Source organism: Triturus cristatus, chromosome 7 (assembly GCF_964204655.1).
Source record: "Triturus cristatus chromosome 7, aTriCri1.1, whole genome shotgun sequence".
Lineage (NCBI taxonomy): Eukaryota > Metazoa > Chordata > Amphibia > Caudata > Salamandridae > Triturus > Triturus cristatus.
The window spans coordinates 1,696,925,015-1,696,947,650 of NC_140590.1; the positions used below are offsets into that span (position 1 = coordinate 1,696,925,015).

At 42.1% G+C, this 22,636-nt stretch overlaps 1 protein-coding gene across 4 annotated transcripts in view; it reads right to left on the reverse strand.

Annotated features, from left to right (window-relative positions):
- Positions 1-22,636, reverse strand: part of LOC146812806 (alpha-2-macroglobulin-like protein 1) — a 468,691-nt gene that overhangs the window by 275,466 nt on the left and 170,589 nt on the right. For all 4 annotated transcript variants that reach the window (XM_085619916.1, XM_085619915.1, XM_085619914.1 and 1 more), the window contains exons 8-10: positions 18,999-19,125; positions 16,721-16,832; positions 6,148-6,257 (exon numbers count right to left, since the gene is read on the reverse strand). In XM_085619916.1, coding sequence (XP_085476042.1) covers positions 6,148-6,257; positions 16,721-16,832; positions 18,999-19,125 — 349 coding nt within the window. The remainder of the gene's footprint in view (positions 1-6,147; positions 6,258-16,720; positions 16,833-18,998; positions 19,126-22,636) is intronic.

Sequence of the window (22,636 nt, forward strand, 5' to 3'; positions counted from 1 at the left end):
ACCGCGGCTCCCTCTGGGGAGCGGGAAATCTAATTTCAAACCGAAGCCTGCCTACCTGCTGGTGCCCCGTTCATCGTCCTGCTTTGTTGGTCATCGCTGCTGCCACAGGGATCTCTCCAGCCGCGTCTCTCCCCCGCCATCGCCGCCATAGCAATCTGCGGCCGAGAGAGAGGGGGAGACTACAGTCCCCAGAGTTCCTTGCGGACTCGCAAGTTCTGACGCTACGTACGCGCCTGGAGGCGCACAAAACACCGCGGCTCCCTCCGCGTCGTGGGACGCGCGCGGGCGGCGCCGGGCTAAGCCCGGGCAAAGGGCGGGCCCTCTACGGCCCTCATCGGCAGGAGGAGGCAGGGGCAGGGCCAGAAACGCTACATGAGCCATCTCTATCACCACGTTTCAAGTAAGGCGAGCCTATATAAGATCTAATTTATAGTTGTATTTACGTTCTTCTGTAATATACGTTATATTATTATAAGCTATGCCTAAAAAACTTGTTGGAGCTCAACAAAACAAGATTAATAATTATCTTGTTCAGACTGTACAGAAAATTAATATGCAAAGGAGGGAGTCCTTGGGGCTGAGCCAATCTCCTGATTTGCTTTGTCTGTCCCCACCCACACTTGATACTACTTTGACAGATGAAATCATTACGCAAGATGCTTATAGTGCAACCACGATTGTTGATATCTCGTCCCAAGTCATACCTGGCACTTCGGATAATGTAACCCCGGCTTCTGAAGGTTTGCCCGCCGAGGGCAATGCAGATAACTACAATGAAAATGATTTTGATCAAGATACACAGTCTCAGGTCTCTGCTCTTGACCAATCTCCTCTAGGTCATGTAGCCAGACATAAGCGACAATGCACAAAGATTCCTCCAAAGCGGGGTGGCTTACGCTCAGGGACAAAACGGAAGAGGACTATTACCCCAAAACGCATACAAGTGACTCACGCTGAGGATCATCCTACTTGTCCTATTGAAGAAGCTCTTCTTGATAAAATTGCAGATCTTATTGAGACTAAAATCAACATCATTGTTAAACCTCTCATATCTAAGATTGACAAACTGCAAGCTGAGGTTAAGAAGCTGGGTGTTTCCCAAAATACAGTTGCAAGTGGCATTGAAAATATAACTACGTTAGTTACTCGTTTGGGCAATAATTCTAGGGGAGTTGTCGCCGGAAGTGCTTTGGGGGTTGGAGAAGGAATTGAACTGCTTGGGGAGAACTCACCGCCATCAACCTTGTCTGCTATCAGTGATGGCCCCACACTACCATGTCCCCCAACAAACCCAACCCCTTCGGCTAATATTCCCCCAGTGCAAACACAAGTACAAGCACAAACTTTTACTACGGATCCCCTGCAATTTATCGTTGAAGCCACACCTGTGGTTTTAGTCCTCGCAAATGTCCCTCCGCTGGAAAGAGGCATGGCGGAAAGTTCTAATTCACTGTGTAGCAAAGCCCTACACTGGCTAACTAGTAACATGCGGCTAGCTCCAGGGGGACAGCATCATCTAGCAAGTACAATCAAATCAGCAACTAGGGTTCCCTGGCTGGGAAATCGGCCAACAAAACTTAAAGGTGACTGTGTGGCTGTGAGCTTCTCAAATCAACACGTTCTTCCCAATATTCTCGCAAATATCCTTCCTCCCCAACGAAGACAAGGCACTGTGGTCCCCCTCACTTTGAATTTTTTTTATGGGGAACAGCAGAATGTATCTATCCCAAGGACTCCTGCCCCAGGGTGGAACACTAATTGGGATTCTCACTTCAGATGGGGACAAGATTCAAGGAATAACGCACCAGTTCATCGTCACCAACCTTTTATGCTTAACCCTGTTACTCAGCCTCTGGAACTGTTTAACCGCTTCATGACACTATCTTCTATGGACCAAAATGACTGACTTTTGCCAAGTCATGAAAATGACGTAGAGGGACCACATCTTGCTCTTGGTTTGTCAGCACAGTCCTCTGCAGGCGCCAGGATCTGCAAAATTATGAGCTGGAACATTGCTGGGCTTGGAACCAAATTCAAAGATAAGATCTGGTTGGACAAAATCAGGAATTATGATATTCTTGCTTTTCAGGAAACTTGGGTAACGCTAGATTGTTTGGCCTTAGATGGCTATTCTCATTTTTTTGTACCTGCAGACCCCAGTAAAGCAGGAAGAGCAAGGGGCGGGCTGGCTGTATATATTTCACTTGACATCAAAGGTAAACCTAGGCATATTAAGTCTAAATCTAAAAATTGTTTAGTGGTTGAACTGACTTCACCAAATTGTAATCCTATTTTACTTGTCAACTTTTATAATTCCCCGACCAGTCAATTTCCTAACGAGCACTTGTTATCCCTAGAGGATCTCTTATCCACTTATATTGAAAACAGTTGTCATGGGTATGAGGTGATCCTTATGGGAGATTTTAATATTCATCCTTGCCTGGCGGGTTGTCAGAGGGAAGCTGAGAAATTTTCTTCGTATTCCTCCTCGCCACATTTTGAACACACACCTAGCGGAGAGGTTTTGGAATTGCTCTTGGCTACCCTCAATCTTTATGAATCATGTACCTGCTCAAATGATCTGAGGTTACCGACATACGTGGGTAACGACTTTGGCACAATCATTGATTATATTTTTGTTTCTTTAAGAGTTCTACCTGAAATACTTGCTTATAAGGTAGAAACTTCTGTTTTTAGTGATCACAATCCTGTGATTTTAGAGGTTTTAGCTCAAGGCGTCTTGGGAACTAGGAAGATGGACACATTGTGTGCGACAGATCTTGCGCTAAGAGATCAAAATCGGAGGCTCAAATGGGAACAAGTTACCCCAATAATTTTTTTGCAGGAAACTCTGGCCAAAGTCGCCGGTGAAATTGCCATCTGTTTAGATAATAAAAACCCCAGTGTCACTATGGTCGAGGCCTTTAGTGCTATTTGCCATCAAGTCAACTTAGATCTGACTGTAAAGGCAAAGCTTAATAAACCAAAGGGCCCTAAATGGTTTGACACAAACTGTTCTAAGGCCCATTCAACTCTTCTTAAGGCCCTAAAACTTAAACCTAGAGACAGAGTGTTGATAGCGCTATTGAGGAAACAATGTAACCTAGCTATTAGGAAGAGGAAATCTGAGATAAAAGACGATGCCTGGAATGATTTGCTACTGCCCGAGACACAGAAAGATAGCGCTAAATTTTGGGCAGTTATAAATCACCCATATTTTGTGGGATTAGATAATCAGAGAGCTGATTGCATTATCCCAGATGAACAGTGGGTGACACATTTTAGTAACATCTATAGTTATACCCACACCACTACAGAACGCGAAACTCCTCTCCTAAAACCGCTAACTCACATCTCTCCCTTTACTCAGGAAGAGGTGAAACAAGCAATTAAAGACACACTCTGCAAAAAGGCACCGGGGCCAGATGGGGTCCCTGCAGACTTTTTTAAGAGCGCTCCTGAACTTAGCTCAAAAATTTTAACTAATATTTTTAATGCTACAAGGGAATTTATTTTCCCCTCTAGCTGGGCAAATTCGACCATTGTGCCAATCTTCAAGAAAGGACAGAGGACAGACCCGGCCTGCTATAGGCCAATCTCTCTTATTGACTCGAGTGTTAAAATCTTAGGGAGAGTCCTCTTAGGTAGATTGACCCTGATTTTAGAAAGTAAGGGTATTTTATCTAATGCACAATATGGCTTTAGAGCCAATAGAGGAACCTTAGATCAGTGCCTAAACCTAGAATTAATTTTAAATAAATATGTAATCGCCAAGGGGGGCTCATTGTACATGGCCTTTATGGACCTCTCCTCAGCTTTTGACCTGGTCAACAGGTCAAGGCTGTGGGGGATCCTTTTGGCCGTGGGCCTCGACCCCCCTTTGGTTGAATACCTAGCTGAGTTACACAAGGATCTTATGACCTCAGTTAGAGTCACTAGGGAAGGAAGATGTACTTGTCATTTTAGGTCAGAGAGGGGGGTTAGGCAAGGGTGTATACTCGCCCCCCTCCTCTTCACTCTATACATTAATGACCTTGAGGCAGTAATGTCAAAATCCCATAGTGACATCCCGCGTGCAGGTGAGACAAAGATACCTGTCCTCCTGTACGCGGACGATGCTGTTCTTTTAGCACGCTCTGGAGTTGCGTTGAACAAACTTCTTTTTTCTTTTGGAGTTTTCATGTCATCTCTGGACATGAAAATTAATACAGAAAAATCACATGTAATGATTGCTGGACCCGCAGGTAGGAAAAGAAAGTCGCTAACATTTTATTGCGCGGGGAAGGAGGTTAAGAGAGTCCCTTCTTTTCCATACCTAGGTGTGACTTTCGATGAAAAGGGCACCTGGGGCCCCCAGCTTTTGGTTAAAAGCAGCGCTGTTGCTAGAGCGGCCGCAGGGCTGCTAGGTTTTGCTAAAAAACTGGGCGCCCGTCCCATGGAAAGTATCATCAAAGTTTATAAAGCAAAATGTTTGTCAGTCGCCCACTATGGCTCTGTTATTTGGGGATATACTAGCTCTGACAAAATACAGAACGTAGAAAATGCATTTTTGAGATCTCTGCTTTCTGTTCCCCAATCAACTCCGATTTTTTCATTGCATACAGAGTTAGGCTTGGGCTATATATCTGACACCCTAAAATTAGCCCCAGTGATTGGTTGGTTAAAAACCTGGCTCAACCAGGATCTTACTCTAAATCATATTATTTTAAAAGATTGTTTAGCCCTGGATAGAGCCCTTAACATCCCATGGGTAAGATATGTGAAAACCCAGCTCATTTTAGCAGGTCGTCCGGAGCTTTTCTCATCTCCAGATGGAATAACCCATGAAGATTTAAAATCAGTCAAAAACACTCTGACAAATTTATATGCTCTGGAGAGGGAAGAAATAGAGCTAAAAAAATCCATGGTAAGGAAACACTGTATGCTTTCCTCTGTTCCAGGAATGGAACCATACCTTTTGTCGGTAACAAATCCTTACCATCGCTTTCTTTTAACGAGATTTCGCTTTGATTTAATTCATTTTATACTGGGCGATTTCAGAACCTGGACTAGACCTGATGATGCTGAACCATGTGACTGCGATCATTTTTCAACGCAGGATACAATGCACTTCATTATGTTTTGCGGTCATTATATTGAGATCAGAAAAAGATATTTGTTCCCTATTTTACGTAATCAGGGCATTATTCAGGTAAAACCAGCCCTGCTGTTTTTGCAACTTCTTCCTAACACAAAAGTAGCTTTTTCAGTCGCTAGTTTTCTAGTTGCAGGAGCACGTTTAAATAAGCATCGTACAAGGCATAGGCACTTTATCTCTGAAAAATGAACTCTCTCTTTACTCATTCATTTGAATGAGTTTGTGTTTTAATAAACCCTTCTTTTTATCTTTTTTAAATATTTATGTACATTTTATTGTAAAATTTAGTGTTTTTTATAATGATTGTTTGTAAAAATTTGTGATCTGATGAAATGGTGACATGTATTTTTGCTCGTTCTTTTATGATTTTTAATAATCGAATAAAGATAATTGACTGACGGGTGTAAGTCTGACAACTACCAGTGGTTTTACCACAATATTCTATTCCAGGAAGATTAAGCTGTTCTACACCACAACATTCTCACAGAGGTGATAGACAGCAGGGAAGTACGACACATGAACACACACATGCACACACACACACATTCACAAACATGCACACATGTGTACACACATACACACACCCACACAACCACACACCGAATACAGAAACGCACGCACACGAAATGCAACACATGAACAGACACATTCACACTTTCTCACACACACACACACACACATAAACAAACACTAACATCCCTCAGAGAGTCACAGATACCCAGAAAAAATGCATTCAGGAGGAAAACTAAAAGCTCCAGCTATGGATAGATCATGCTACCAGCTAGATGAGACATAGCTATCACAAAACACAAAAAGCACGCCCATTGGTATGGTAATTGGCATGTTGAGATCTGAGTGCACCGGAAACTGGCATTCCAATATGCTATATTCATACCTACAACAGACCTCTTATTCTGCACTCTGTCCCATAAATGTAAATATCAATGGCTCACCAACCCTCCATGACCTCTCCCATCGTTCCTTAGGCATTTCTCTGCTTCAAGCCTCACCTGCCCCGTGAAGCGGACTCCTGGGATGTAGTGATTCTCCACAGCTTGAAAGGTCGCTGTCGCAGCCACGAAGGATACCTGGTAATTCCGTTCTCCATCTTCTATGATGCCTGGTGGTTGAACCAGCAATGAAAGATAAGAAAACACCCTTAAGTGATGAGCTATAAAAAAATTATTTCTGCCGAACCCCTCATTTGAGCAGTTTGGGCACTACACTCAAAGTTCCATTTTCAAGTTTGCCCTCTCTTTAAAGGTGTGTGAACCACCCACCAGAGTCTCCTACTTCAAGTACCAAATTGTCTGTTTTATTCTCCCAGGGTAGATATGCGGAACACTTCTAAGGTGCAAGGTCTCCAAAAAGGGTCAAGAGAGGATGGTTAAATGACCTCATAATTTATATTCCATTCCATTGTAGAGAAAAGGTGGTTGAAAAGAAAAGACACTGTCGCGTCGTCAGATGTGCGTCAACCGCTACAGCAGCCAGTTGGAGCATAAACCAAAATAAAAAGATCAGAAGAGGTTTCCAAAGTGCCTTCAATGGTGGAAAAGCTTTAGAGGTAAAGATCTGTGCATTACATGGCAGTCTTAGCTGAGTGATGTACAGGGAGTGTAAAAGTACCCAAAGAAGGGTTCGGCAGGAGGAAGGGCATTAAGTGTAGGGGTGGGCATAACTTGCATAATTCAGTTTAACGTATTCACGCAGAATTAGCAGAGAATTCTGTGAGATTACAGATAATGACGCAAGAAGTTATTCTGTGATTGCCACTATTTTTTAGCACGATAATGCACGCTCATGTATTTTGCACTAAGAAAAAGCTCTAAATACAGTATTACACGAATAGCTCATGTGTGCGGCCTTCTGCACTTGCTAAATGTGCTCTAGCAGTAGGATTTATTCCTCCAAGTTATGCAAGGAGTAATTACATAAATATCGGAATTTATGCGTCAAAGAGTAACACAGAATTACTCTGTTTAGTCTAGCGTAATTGAAATTACGCCCAGGCCTAATTAAGTGTGGCCAAAACTTGTGGATTCAGGGCAGCTCATTAAAAAGAAACAGTGGATAGTTTCCTTGTCTGAATTGAAGGAAGATTCTTTCCATTCTCAGTGGCAGGGAAAGGGCCATATGAAGGCAGAAGCCATGAACTTGAAGAAATTAATCTCCAAGGGGCACATGCATCAACAATGCCATTTGCGATTCCTTATTAGCGAAAAATAAGGATTCGCTAATAAGGAATAGCAAAAGGCTATGCATGTAGGAATCGCTATTCAAATAGCGATTCCTTAACTTTCCTTAATTGCGACTAGCAAATAGCGAGTAGCAATTAAGGAATGCCGTCCCAATCATTCCTATGGGCCTCCAGGCCCATAGGAATGAATTGGAAATTGCATGAGCAAATTGCGAGTACCAGTAGGTTCTCGCAAATTGCTCATGCAATTTCAAGGGTGCAAGGGTGTCAAAATGACACCCTATAGCACCCCTGAAATTGATATGTGCACATATGTTGCACACACACATGCTCTAAGGGCATGTTTGTGCGCAACATGAAACTTTGAAAAATGCACAAAAGTGCATTTTTCAAAGTTTTAGCAAATTACCATGCAGGTCATCTTCATGGTAATTTGCTCCCCCTATTAGCGAAATCGCGAATTTTTTAACTTTGATGCATTGCATTTAAGGAATCTCACTTTGGGATTCCTTAAATGCAATCGCTATTTAAGGAATCGCTATTTAAGGAATCCCTATTTAAAGAATCGCTATTTAAGGATTCCTTAAATAGCGATTTTTTGCTTTTGGGTTGATGCATTGGGATTGGGTATTTTTAACTCGCTAACGGGAGTTATTAACGAATCGGTATTTTACCGACGGATTTTTGGCTTGATGCATGAGGCTGCAAATCTTTTGAGCTTTGGTGGTTGCCCCGCTAGGTGTTTTACAGAAAATAATCAGAGTGGGGCTGTAAGGCTGAAAGAGCCTCCTTGCGTGAACTAAAGATACTGTGATATAACTATAATACAAGGGATAATAAAGCAAGGTCGTAAGAAAAGCCCCTGCAGACCCTGTGGTGCAGGAGGGGCCCATCCTGGGGGGGGGAGGCACCCTTTCACGGCCCCCCTAACCTATCATGGGACCCCATTTAGGCCGTGGTCAAACAACATCTGTGGCATATGGGAGACTTAGAGGCCCCACATCACATCAGGGCCCATCAATTATTGTCAAACCATTGAATAAGGCTATTATATAATTGTATTAAAAGAAGTAGGTATGGTAAGTGAGCGGTTGCATAAAAAATCATATTGTAGATAACTTCATGAGACGTGTGGAGATGGTGGATGTTTGTCAGTGTTGAAGCTGCTGCGGAAGGCTTGGATATGACGCGGACCATGGACCCTGCTGTGCCCTTAAGGGTCCCTGAGAGAGGCTGAAGGAGGATAGGGCCCAAGGAAAGACCTCAGTGACTTTTCAACTGGGCATTCGTCTCACTAAAAAACGCGAGGGAGCACAGAAGCTTAAAACAAAAGATCCCTTTCTGTTAAACTGGGGAGATGGACAGTGAGGAGGGCTCTTGGGTGAAGACTGGAATGTATGACTGCCCAGGAGTGTGTACGGAGTGGAACCGTGGGAACATAGACAGGTGAGTGAGCAATTATCCCACCATAAAACATTAGAGAAACCAGCGCTTGGGAACTGGGCGGTTACCCAATGGAGGGAATAAAATAACCACAAGAACACAAATAAGGACAGATATGGTTTGTTGAAAGAGTGTGAGGGGAAAGAGATCCTCATCCCTTACTCATCATCTAATAAGCATGAAGCTTTCAAGTAATGGTTCTTGCCCAGAGACAGGGGGAGATACCCCTTTCCCCCTAAAATGAAACTGGTTTTGAAACGGTGTGTCCGGGCTAGAGTTTTAGTTTCAGTTTTTGGGAATAAATTCCAATTACGACATGCAGATCCGGGTGAGATAAGTATTTTTTATTCTTTTTTGGGTAGCTGCAAGAAAAAGGATGGCACAGCCAACACGTGTTTCGCCCCCTAATCGGCCATCAGGCCTGGGGCTTCCTCAGGGCTGTATACAGACAATGTTAACCCAAGGTAGGAAAAGTACATGGTGTCATAAGGCATGTGTATAATATATACATATATAGTGAGGGTGAATTTTGGGAAGAGTAGTAAAGTTATAGTGAGACGTAGCATTGAAGGGCAATTAGTAAGTGAGGGAACAGAGAAAAATAGTAAATTGAGGAAGGGGTCAAAGTAAGCGTGCGGCAGGTATGGAAGGTAGAAAGAATCAAGATGTGATGTCATTGAGGGACACAGAGAAATAGATAATAATATGGTACAGAGTGTTTTGTCGAGTTGGAGGGAGAGAATAAGTAATTGTGATAAAATAGTAAGAGTTTAGAGTACAAAGGTCAATATAATTAGTGGCGAGTATTAGCACAAGTTTCAAATGAAAGTACATATTACAGTCATAAACATTGCCCGGTATAAATATAAGCCGGTGAGAACAAAAATGAGTTGCATTAAGAAAAATAACCGTTCATATATATAAAGAATACAAGGAGAATTGCGGATCGTATAGTAGTATGATATGCAATTAGAATTTGGCATTTATAAGTATTTGCATGACATTGTGAGATTAAATTAGAGGTAGGTTACATGATTTTGTTATTTACATTTTTAGAGACAGTAATGCATAACCCAAGTAAATTAATGTTTGAGCGTATAGTGTTATCGACGATTAGAATGAATTTATAGTTACAGTTTCCATTAATGAGGAGGCCGCATCCGGGTACCGGGTCAAGCGCGAGGAAGAGGGAGGAAGGGTTCGCATTAGTCTAGGAACGATTTGGGATTCTTTTGCCAGGGTGACTGCGTGAATTCATATATTTATAAAGTGCCGGTGCTTTCTAGGTCACATCGTATATTAATTGTTAATTCTTAATATCAGAGTTGTGTCAAGGCATATGACTAGTATATTGTGTCAAAAATTGTGAATCAGTAACCTCGTGAAGTGTGAGGTACTGCTGTGTCATGCCATATGTGAAAAGTTTGGATATTTTAGCGGGTAGAGAAAGGGAGGCAATTACTTCTCAAGTGTAGATTCGGGCGGTGTAAATAACGGTGTGTTGATGGTGAAATTTGTAAAAATATTGGTGGGAACTATTTGACTGTGCAATAATTGCCGAATGCGAGGAGTGCTTGCGCATGTTTTTAAATCTTTTTAGAAGTTCTAAGCCGCACTCGGGGGTATAATCTATACGGAGTCCAGAATCGTGTAGATAATGGAGTAGGGAATACGCATGCTCTAGGCGATCAATTGTGCAAGTTTAAGTGAAAAAGAATTTGGATATGCTTCCTTACCGGGTTGTTAGGTAATTCAGTATTTAGTGACAAGGGTTTGATAACCCGAAGATTTCTAAAAGTGGAGAAAACACAAGGGGAAGGAAGTGGAAGAAGAAAATGTAAGAGGAAGGCATTGTTAAATGCTGGGTTACAGGGAGGGGGAGCGTGGGAAGGAGTCCCTTACCTTAAGTCTCGGCTAATGCCAGGTATTGCAGTTTCCACGGTCGTGATGGTAATAACAACGCGTGGTTGCGAGCAAGTTATAAAGGAGTCATATGAGCACTTCCGGTTCAAAACCCGGAAGTGAACGGGTGCTTTTTGCTGGGAGCCATTTTAGGTTGGGGGTAAATCGAGATTGGTGAAGTTAGACGGTGACGGTCATCAGTATTGATATGAACCGAGTGAGGTGCAAGGGGATGGTAGAAGGGTTTTAGAGATCAATAATAGGAGAGAGTGAGCGAAATTGTCGGACATTTAAATTACCTAAAGCAATACATTTGAACATTAGTATAACAACTTATTAACATTACTTAAATACATACATTCACGTTTTGTGGACGCAAGCATGTGTCCAAAGTATGCTAATAGGTATCCGTGTGTATTAATGTAAAGATAACGATCAGTTGTTTTTTGTAGGAACTGGGTAAAGATGAAAAATTTGGCGGGGAGGAGTGGAAAGCCAAAATCAAGATTGAGTAAATGTATCAGGTAAAAAAATCACCTGAACATGAGTTGCTGCATAATTTAGAATGCAATTAAGAATGGCACACATATCTCCAGGCTCGAAGAAGCTGTGCCAAAAAACTCGGCGTAGAGCAGAGTTGTGTTGGGTCACACTACGGTGCAAAATTGGGGTTTGTAATTAATAATAACTTACATATCTCTAGGCCTACAAGAAGCTAAATCAATAAAACTGGGCAAAGAGCTGAATCGTGTTAGGTCACACTGAGGCGCCCTTAAAGCACAAAGGGTACTATCACATATCGATGAACAAGGTCGTGTTGAGTCACACTGGGGCGACCTGGTAGCACTAAAAATTGTTATCACATATTTCTACATGTTTTTATATCAACTGAAAAAACGGCAAAAAATCAGGAGGGTATGCTGTAAGTTCTTGAATGGTATTTGGGGGAACTAATTAGGGGTTATTGTAAACAACAGAAAGGTTGTGTTAAGTCTTGGGTAGTAGGTGGTGCGGTTGTAAGAGTATGTTGGGGCATCAATCCTCTCCCAACCATACATGCATTTCCGCATCCTTGTTGAGCCCCAGGTTGGTGGTTTTATAGTTCATTATAAGTTCACTTTCGCGTCTTCGGAGTTTAAGTTCGCGGTCCCCCCCTCTTTTGGCTTGGTGTACAATCTCCAAACCATAGAAGCGAAAGTCTTTTTTGTGAGGATGATGGTCTTCAAAGTGTTCAGTAAGTGGATGGCCTGAATGATGTTTGTGAATGTTTCGGTAATGTTTCGGTAATGTTCCTGAATCCTGGTCCGTAGTGGTCTAATTGTACTTCCGATGTATGGAAGATTGCAGGGACAGATAATCACATAGACACAGAATTTGCTGTTACAATCAATCCATTCTTTTATGGAAAATTCTCTTCCTTCAGTTAGTTGGACTTTTGTTGTTTTGTTGTTGCTAAGCTTGCAAATATTGCAATTTCTACAGATGTGGAATCCTGGGGGTCTGTCCAGGAAGGTGCTGACCAAGTTCCTTTTGTCCACAAATTCTGATTTGCACAGGAGGTCTTTCAGATTAGGGGCGCGTCTGAATGTTATCTCTGGATATGTTTTAAGGTCTTGATTAAGGTTTGGTGTTTGTTGAAGCAGATGCCAGTGTCTCTTGAGGCTTTGTCTGATTTGGTGGTGGCCATTGTTGTAGTCCGTTATAAAGCGTATAGCAGAATCGTGCTTCTGTACTTCTCCTTTGTTTTGTCTGAACATCTGTTTTCTATCAATTTTGGCCACTGTATTCATTGTGTTTTTGAGAATTGATTGTTCATATCCACGTTGTGTAAGTCTAGATACCAATTCTTCTCCTTTTGTTTTGAAGACCTCATCTTCACTGCAATTTCTACGTGTTCTTAACAGTTCCCCCTTAGGGATGTTTCTTATGTTGTGTCGTGGGTGGAAGCTATCGGCTCGTAAGATGGAATTGGCAGCTGTCTCTTTTCGATAGAGTTTGCTTTGCAGAGTGTTGTCTTTTGCATAGAGAGTTACATCCAAAAAGTTAATCTCTTCCTTGCCGAGTTTATTGGCACAGCTTCTTCGAGCCTGGAGATATGTGTGCCATTCTTAATTGCATTCTAAATTATGCAGCAACTCATGTTCAGGTGATTTTTTTACCTGATACATTTACTCAATCTTGATTTTGGCTTTCCACTCCTCCCCGCCAAATTTTTCATCTTTACCCAGTTCCTACAAAAAACAACTGATCGTTATCTTTACATTAATACACACGGATACCTATTAGCATACTTTGGACACATGCTTGCGTCCACAAAACGTGAATGTATGTATTTAAGTAATGTTAATAAGTTGTTATACTAATGTTCAAATGTATTGCTTTAGGTAATTTAAATGTCCGACAATTTCGCTCACTCTCTCCTATTATTGATCTCTAAAACCCTTCTACCATCCCCTTGCACCTCACTCGGTTCATATCAATACTGATGACCGTCACCGTCTAACTTCACCAATCTCGATTTACCCCCAACCTAAAATGGCTCCCAGCAAAAAGCACCCGTTCACTTCCGGGTTTTGAACCGGAAGTGCTCATATGACTCCTTTATAACTTGCTCGCAACCACGCGTTGTTATTACCATCACGACCGTGGAAACTGCAATACCTGGCATTAGCCGAGACTTAAGGTAAGGGACTCCTTCCCACGCTCCCCCTCCCTGTAACCCAGCATTTAACAATGCCTTCCTCTTACATTTTCTTCTTCCACTTCCTTCCCCTTGTGTTTTCTCCACTTTTAGAAATCTTCGGGTTATCAAACCCTTGTCACTAAATACTGAATTACCTAACAACCCGGTAAGGAAGCATATCCAAATTCTTTTTCACTTAAACTTGCACAATTGATCGCCTAGAGCATGCGTATTCCCTACTCCATTATCTACACGATTCTGGACTCCGTATAGATTATACCCCCGAGTGCGGCTTAGAACTTCTAAAAAGATTTAAAAACATGCGCAAGCACTCCTCGCATTCGGCAATTATTGCACAGTCAAATAGTTCCCACCAATATTTTTACAAATTTCACCATCAACACACCGTTATTTACACCGCCCGAATCTACACTTGAGAAGTAATTGCCTCCCTTTCTCTACCCGCTAAAATATCCAAACTTTTCACATATGGCATGACACAGCAGTACCTCACACTTCACGAGGTTACTGATTCACAATTTTTGACACAATATACTAGTCATATGCCTTGACACAACTCTGATATTAAGAATTAACAATTAATATACGATGTGACCTAGAAAGCACCGGCACTTTATAAATATATGAATTCACGCAGTCACCCTGGCAAAAGAATCCCAAATCGTTCCTAGACTAATGCGAACCCTTCCTCCCTCTTCCTCGCGCTTGACCCGGTACCCGGATGCGGCCTCCTCATTAATGGAAACTGTAACTATAAATTCATTCTAATCGTCGATAACACTATACGCTCAAACATTAATTTACTTGGGTTATGCATTACTGTCTCTAAAAATGTAAATAACAAAATCATGTAACCTACCTCTAATTTAATCTCACAATGTCATGCAAATACTTATAAATGCCAAATTCTAATTGCATATCATACTACTATACGATCCGCAATTCTCCTTGTATTCTTTATATATATGAACGGTTATTTTTCTTAATGCAACTCATTTTTGTTCTCACCGGCTTATATTTATACCGGGCAATGTTTATGACTGTAATATGTACTTTCATTTGAAACTTGTGCTAATACTCGCCACTAATTATATTGACCTTTGTACTCTAAACTCTTACTATTTTATCACAATTACTTATTCTCTCCCTCCAACTCGACAAAACACTCTGTACCATATTATTATCTATTTCTCTGTGTCCCTCAATGACATCACATCTTGATTCTTTCTACCTTCCATACCTGCCGCACGCTTACTTTGACCCCTTCCTCAATTTACTATTTTTCTCTGTTCCCTCACTTACTAATTGCCCTTCAATGCTACGTCTCACTATAACTTTACTACTCTTCCCAAAATTCACCCTCACTATATATGTATATATTATACACATGCCTTATGACACCATGTACTTTTCCTACCTTGGGTTAACATTGTCTGTATACAGCCCTGAGGAAGCCCCAGGCCTGATGGCCGATTAGGGGGCGAAACACGTGTTGGCTGTGCCATCCTTTTTCTTGCAGCTACCCAAAAAAGAATAAAAAATACTTATCTCACCCGGATCTGCATGTCGTAATTGGAATTTATTCCCAAAAACTGAAACTAAAACTCTAGCCCGGACACACCGTTTCAAAAGGACAGATATGGTGTATGCAGATGATGAACCCTCGCTCAGTGTCCCTCTTACCAATGTTCTTCTTATTATGACCCGAGACTAGAGTACAGGTGTGGGAGTGGTATAGCTAGTGGTGAATGCAATGTAGGAAGATCAGGCCCCAAGATGTCTCAGGGTCACATTATGTGGAGGACACCAAACCAGAGGGCAAAGCAGTGCACAAGAGGCAGGAAATCTGTTACCTGTGTGCAAAGTATCTTAATCTAGGGATGCTTTTGTGGCTACTCAACTTTAAAAAGCTGCCACATCAGCAAAAGGGTACCTGAATGTCCTTTAAGCCACAAATACATCTTCTGTACCAGGCAGCAAAACCTTGCTTGAGCTAAGCCAGTTTTTATGCTTTGTGGCTTTTTACTTCCACTGCTATTTGCCAATACCTTACATGGGAAATGTTCTGTCGCCCGTGTAACTGCTGGGACAGGCATCATGACTTCCGGAAGGGGTGGCTCTTCTATAATGAAGATTAAGAAGCCCCGGTTATGAAAGACCATCTCTTGACAGTCACATAAAATGGGATTAGTCCGTCATGAGAATCTTGTAAAAATGTTTTTCAGCAGTTAGATGGATCAAGTATGCATCAAGTACTTCTTTGTGCTACTTCAGCCAGAGGTTTTTGATTCATCAGTGAGATCCATGCGATTTAATTGACAAAACTTTCAGCAGTGCAAAAAATTCCCTTCTGAACCCAAAGGGAGAATTCATACTAATAATTTTTGCATCATGGCCATGCCTTTAGGTAGCTATATGACGAACTCTGAAAGTGGAGGCAGCAAGTTCTAATCCTGCCTTGTCCACTTCACCACACTTAGAGATCCAGTGTCAATCACTCTGTTGCTATGCATTGCAGGTCTCAGTGTATTGGTCAGAGTTGATCTGCTATGTATCGTTTTGGTCATTTGGACACATTGACATTGTTTAGGACATTTAGGCCCAGATGATAAGTGAAGCAGATTCAGGTGCAGAAATATAAGGTGACCGGACGATTCCAGATGGTATTTCTCCATCTAAATCTAACCTATCAAAAGCTAAACCCCATGGAATGACATATAACTTTGCAAGTCCAATTTTTTATGGCCATGTGTAGGTATCTTGCAAGTATTTTTATAATAAAATGTAACAAAAATCATTCCAACATGGTTGATTGAGTATTCACATGGACATGCATCCATTCTGGAAGTATTTTTGTTTTACATAAATATCTCCAAGTTGGCCACCCCTGTATATACAAGAGGACACATTGGCAGCCATCTTAAAATAGTCTAAGAAGTAATTTTCCAAGATGGTGGTGGCTAGCAGTGTTTGATTGGGATGTGGCTACCACAACGGCTAGAGAAGACTTGGTAGCATGGTCTGGTAAGCTAAAGCTAAAGCAGACCAATGGATGAAGAGGGATGTAATATCTATATGTAAGTGCATGTATTGTTTGCTGGATGGATGGCTACCTGTATGGATTGGTGTGTGTCCTACAGCTCCACCCTTATTGTGTCACGTAGAAAATAAGCACAGGGCGGACATGCAGTAAATGAACATTTGGTGGTTGTTTGCCTACATTCAGTTACTTCTGATCATATCAGAGCCCTTCCTGCAATTGGAATCCTCATGCTTGTCAAGTGTGCCTCTCTTGCTGCCTCAGGTCCTGTGCTTGCGCATTAGCTGTAAGTACCTGTACTATCCTCGGTCAGGATTGCCTTCGCTTCCAAGGGTTGGTAGCTCCAATAGTTGAAGTTGTAGATGGTTGTGTTCAATCTGGCGGAGAAGCACCCATCCCTGTCCGTCTACAAGGCAACAATAAAGAATCAATGAAAAAATGGTGACATTTCATTGGTCGGCGTGGCAGATCATGATTAAGCCTGGGCAAAGTGCTACGCTACGCTCGCGTAGTTTGCGAAGTTCGCGCTACTTCGCACTACGCGAACTGCACGTAGCACAGTGCGAACACGCGGAGCGTAGTGTTGCGTAGTGCTGTGGTCATTTTTTGCTTGCTCGCGGTCCTCAACGTCAAGTTGGCGACCGCGAGCATGCAAAATGACATCCCGGCGAGACTTTTTCCTTGTTCACGATCAGCAACATCAAGTTGGCGATCGCGAGCATGGAAAATAAACCTCCCGGCGAGATTCCCAACGCGAGGAGGTCAGGTTTCTCATTGCGAGTGGTCGCGTATGCTCGCGACCACTCGCGATGAGAAACTACCAGTTCGCGTTGAGAAAGCTGCCGCTCGAGTAAAAATATACTCGAGCAGCAGAAAACTACAGCTCGCACTGTGCAAGATGCCATTTTCAATGATTGCACAGTGCCGGTTGCTTGTCCGCACTGTGCAATTATTGAAAACGACATCTGGCACAGTGCGAACAAGGTACTACGCAGTTCGCGAAGTGCTACGCGTAGCTCGCGTAGTGCGAACTGCACTTTGCGTAGCTTCGCGTAGTGCTACTTCGCGAACTACGCCCAGGGTTAATCATGATAGGTCCTACTCCATACCCTCAATTCGGAATTTCCCTGGTGAAAATGGACCTCTCTTTGATCTTCTTTTCTGTGAAATCTGGCTGGAATAATTCCAAGACCTCTTAAGCACCTTGGCATATTCAATGTGGACTGAAGCTGTAAGGAACTCGAAGCAGCTGTTTTGTCATGCCGTAATGTCTACAGGTAGTACCAGGAATGGTATGAGGAACTTCAGGACCTCAGATAAAAGGTAATTCACCAAAGCCCTCCCACTACCTCCCTGCAACCGGCCAATGTTTGGATGTCCAGGCTGCAATCCTAAACCTTCTGCTGCCCTCCCTTAAAGGTACAAGAAAATAACACAAGACACTAACTGATCAAAGGCCCCAGTTAGTAAATTGTCAGTGGTTGGATACTACTTTACCTTAAATAGGTTGTTTTGTTAACCCTTTCAGGAAGCAGGGATAGCTTTGAACACATAAGTAGTTACTGAAACTAATTCTGCTGTTTCTCAAGGTAAAAACTCTTGTCTCAAACACAGTATAGAGAGTATTGAAGTCAAAGCAATCCATGAAATGAAATTATATCTATTGTCTTGAACACTCTCCAATATTGAATGAAATACCCAACTGGGCTCTGTCTGGAGTGGAATAGTGGGCAAAATAAGATGCTCTGGACTGCAACCATGACTAATTGTTAGTAGTTGAGATTAATTCAAGCTTTTTCTCCATCACTTTGTTGTTTGTTCCAGTAGATGCCTGTACAAATAGTATAATACTAGAAAAAGCAGCATGCAAAACAATAATAAGCATCAATAGTGAAATAAGCACTGGTAAAGCCAATACGTCAGGCTTTTGTCTGCCAAGCTAATGCGTTTGCCAATTCTTGTTTCCTTCAGTTTAAAGTGAAGTAGATGAAAAATATTCAAAGATGACCATCTATGTGTGTTCAGGAATGCAGATGCATGGATGGCCATCTTGTCATGGTTTTTGTTATTCTTTTTAAAAAAAACCTTCAAAGATGGCCATTCACAGGTGCACTTGTTGCACATTCTAATGTTTTTTCCACAAGGAACAAAGTTTTTCTTTTTTTCTTTGGGGAAGTCCTAGTCCTAAACACCCATAAAATAGAGGGTCTTTGTTTCCCACCACGAAAAAAATATATTCATGCCATTTGTAAAAGGAATGCTACAGACATTTTCTAGGGCAGAAACAAAGTAAAGTGTTTGTCGACCCCCGCGAACATTCCAGTCTATGGGTATTTCATGCTCTTTTCATGCCCACCTGTCCTGAAATGCCTGCTCGCCTACCTATAGTCCTCAATTTACAATGTTATGAAATGTGCCATAATAACATATGTTGTTCCACAGTGATTTAAATTTGCAGGCATAAATCAAGGTCTTCCAGTGTATGTTTGTAGAGTATACTTCCACTGAAAATGTATTTTCCACATGAAAAGACTCCAGCATAGCCCTGGAGGTCTCCAGTGGATTTGCTCACCCAGCCTTCAAACGTCTGGCAGACTTCACATGCGTCCATCGAAGGAGATGGACGTAGGTAGTATTCATGAGGCTTCTGACACAGAGTTCCATTCACCTTCCCGTGCACTGGCTTGCCATATGGGTATCTGTTTCAAAGAGATGTCATTATGAATTACTTAGCTTTACATGCCATGCTTTACGTTACGTTACATCTGAGAGGACTTCACCTCCAAAACAGTGACTGGTGAATGCAGAAAACATGAGCAACAAATTTTAATATACTGCTGCAGGGCACGGGACAATGTCACTGCTCCGGGAGCTGCGAGGCTACTCATCCCACTATCACTCCCCAGCTCGCAGGAAGCCCTTATTGCGGCACTGGTTTTACCTGAGACAGTGTAGACCGCAATGACAGAACTGCTCCCTGTGCAAGAGCAAGACCAGCATGTAGTGGCACTTTAAGGGCAGTGGTGGCTGGCATGTCCCAAGTGTGGTGAGCAGGTGGGACATAAAAAAAAAATCTATTAAGAACCCTTAATGCAACCGCAATGTCCTCCTCAATAATCTTCTCTTCGGAGGCAGGCAGGCTCAAAATTCCCAAGCCAATCTTGGCGCTGCTCTCACCAGCATGAGAGCAGCGTCAGGATTGGGGGGAGCAGCCTCTATCAGCACTCAGAAGAGCACTGGAGGCTTCTGCTTTTTTTTTAACCCAGCTGTCTTAAGACAGCTGGGTTAGAGAGGTTTAAAGTGTGCATGTGTGGTTGGCCATCGCAAGATGGCCGGCCAAAAAGACATGGCCACTTTAAACTGAAAGTGCCTTGCTCTCTCTGCTGCTGCCAGTCTGCAGCAGCGCCGCCCCCGTCCTGATGCTCAGTTCGAGATGGAGGGATGAAAAATGAAATGACAATAAATTAACTTCATTACCATTTTATTTTTTGTCTCTGCGGGCAAATCAGTGGGGTGACGCTCCTCCACTCAAACGGAGGAGCCGCCCCTGGTAAAGGGCACCACACTGCATGTCATGTTCTATGGTGTCTCGAAACTGCCTCATCAGCAAGCAGCGCTGCACAGCTGACATTAATAAACAAGCACAACTTTTGATGGCAGTTTGTTTCCAACTCTCTACTGCAGAATTACAGATCAATAACAAATGCACTTTTCCACCCATTACCTTTCACTTCAAAAATCTTTATTCGGATTAAAAATCCATAAAAGATACATACAATAAAAACAATATATTCAATGTTTAACATATTGAAAAGTCATTAAAAGAATTACAGTACAGAGTGATAATTGAGAGTTAATATACTACTAGCAGTCAGACAGGGATCTCATGAGGATCTAACGCCAATAGACATAAATTATAATAGTACACATTTTCTAGATAGCTATGTCTCTTCCTTATTCTGATTGCCGAAGAAATAAATGAAGAGATTGCAAAACACAATGTCACTGTATTGGGTTTCCAATTATGGTTAAAAGCAGCTTTAGAATGACACAGTTTAAAAAACGCTTCCTAACATCCAGAACAGAACAAAATGCTGTGTGGATTGGACAGAAAGGCCATCGCTGGGACATTTGGGTACATTTTCTTGCCAGGCACCAATGCTAGGAAATGCTATCAAGAAATGTAGAGTACCTAGCCATAGCCTTGTTAGATACAATCTGTCCTTTATGTTTGTTACAAGGGATAATTTTGGATGCCAGGTTGTTAGGAGCAAGCAACATATTTCTGGACTGTCAATTTAATGGAGTCACTGTAAATTGTTGCAGGTAATTGTCCACCCCCTTTATACAAAGGGAAAACAGAAAGGATGCGAGGATGCACCCTTGCTAAATTCCTCTCATGACTGTGAACCTCAGGGTACATTCACCATTAGTTCCAAAACATACCGAGGTGGTCAAGCGACTATACAACTGAGACAAGAAAGAAATATTATCTATTATCTATATTATCTATCGGGGCACTCAAAGGTTCCAAAGTCAAAGGCGCTGCTTAAATCAGCGAGTACAACAAACAATGTCCACACACACATGGTTTTTGAATTATTGCCACTATTGATTCATGGTTGAACCTTTCCTGGATTCACGCTAGGTAAGCATACACCCGCTCTGGCAGGTGTTAATCAAATTAGCTATACAACATCCTGATCATCTAACTTATACCTCCCCCCCTTTTTTAGACCCCCAAGTCAAGTTGAGGACTCCGTCAGGTTGCCCCCCCTTCCTTGTTGTCCTGAAGAAGACCCGCATGGTCAAGGCTTCAAATTACCGCAGTACCCTAAGACGGGTCGAAACGTCGACACCCCCTTACGAATGAGCCTGGTACACGTCCCTTACCCAACGTGCCAAAATATGAATTGGATTCTGTATTGAAAATTGTGACCTTATTTATTCATACGTGACCAGGACACCTTGTACGGTGAATTGTAAACCGTTTAATTTGTTACTTATCTTAATTCTTCTATTGCTCTCTGAGAAATTTCTCTTCACACATTCACTTCTCAGCACCCTTACTCTATGCACGTTCCCTCTGGAGCAACCATGCGCCGAACTTTTATACGAATTGTTGTAAATAAATAAATATCGCTTAATCAAATGGAGGATGTTGTATCGCTTCAAATTTAGTTTCTTGAGCTATGATAAGTGAAATTCAGCTCCAAATGTAATGAGATGACACATTACTGAATTGTGAAGTATTGAGTCAGGACCATTGTTTGTTGTACTAATTCGATTCCCAGGTCCCTGCCTTTTGGGAAAACCCCATTTTTTGCAATGGCTTAAATCAGCGAAGCAAAGGTGGATGTGGCCTTTTTTTGCTGTAGTGTACTTGTTTATAGAGTACTGACTGCACTTCTAAAGCCGAATTGTGAATCATTAGCACATGGTTATCATTCACCCAGGTTTCTAATCCTTCAAGAATTATTCTGCCAAGCAGCTTTAGTGAGGAGTCAAGAAGTGAGATTGGTCTGTAACATTGAGCATCCCCCCTATTTCCTTTTTTAAAGATTGAGACAATTATACTTTCAGCCCCCAATGCAGTAATACATCCTTTGGCCACTGCTGTGCACACTTGTGTTAAAATGAGACCCCATAGTTCAGAAAGAGATTTATAAACATCTATGGGGACCCCATTTGGGCATGGTCCTTCCCATTTGCACATTTTTTCAAGGCGGTATTAACCTCCTTAAGAGTAAAAGGGGTTAAAACGGGGGTTTGACAAAAAATATTAAATCACTTCATTATTGGGATTAAAAATTCCACCATAGTGATTTAACTAGTCTGCTGGAGGCACATTCATCTCTACCATGGGGGAAATCGATGGCTGATTTATTGTCTTCCAGAACAGTGTGGTGCTTCTTAGTTCAGCTGCCTGCTCTAGGTCGGCCCTAGCCTTTTCACATAATTGAGATTTCCTTAACTTAATTGCTTGTTTGTATATGGAACACATGGATTTAAGATCATCCCTATTTCTAGGAGAGGCCTGTAAAGGCCCTTTTAAGTTACGGTTGGGGCGCTAGCAGTGGTGATAAAGCAACCCTATCTTAGTTGAGTCATCAGCTTTGCATTTAATTTTTAGGCTACCAGCAATGGCGGCTGTAAGTTTACAAAAAGCTGTAAGTGTTTTACGCGGCACATATCCCATTCAATAGACAT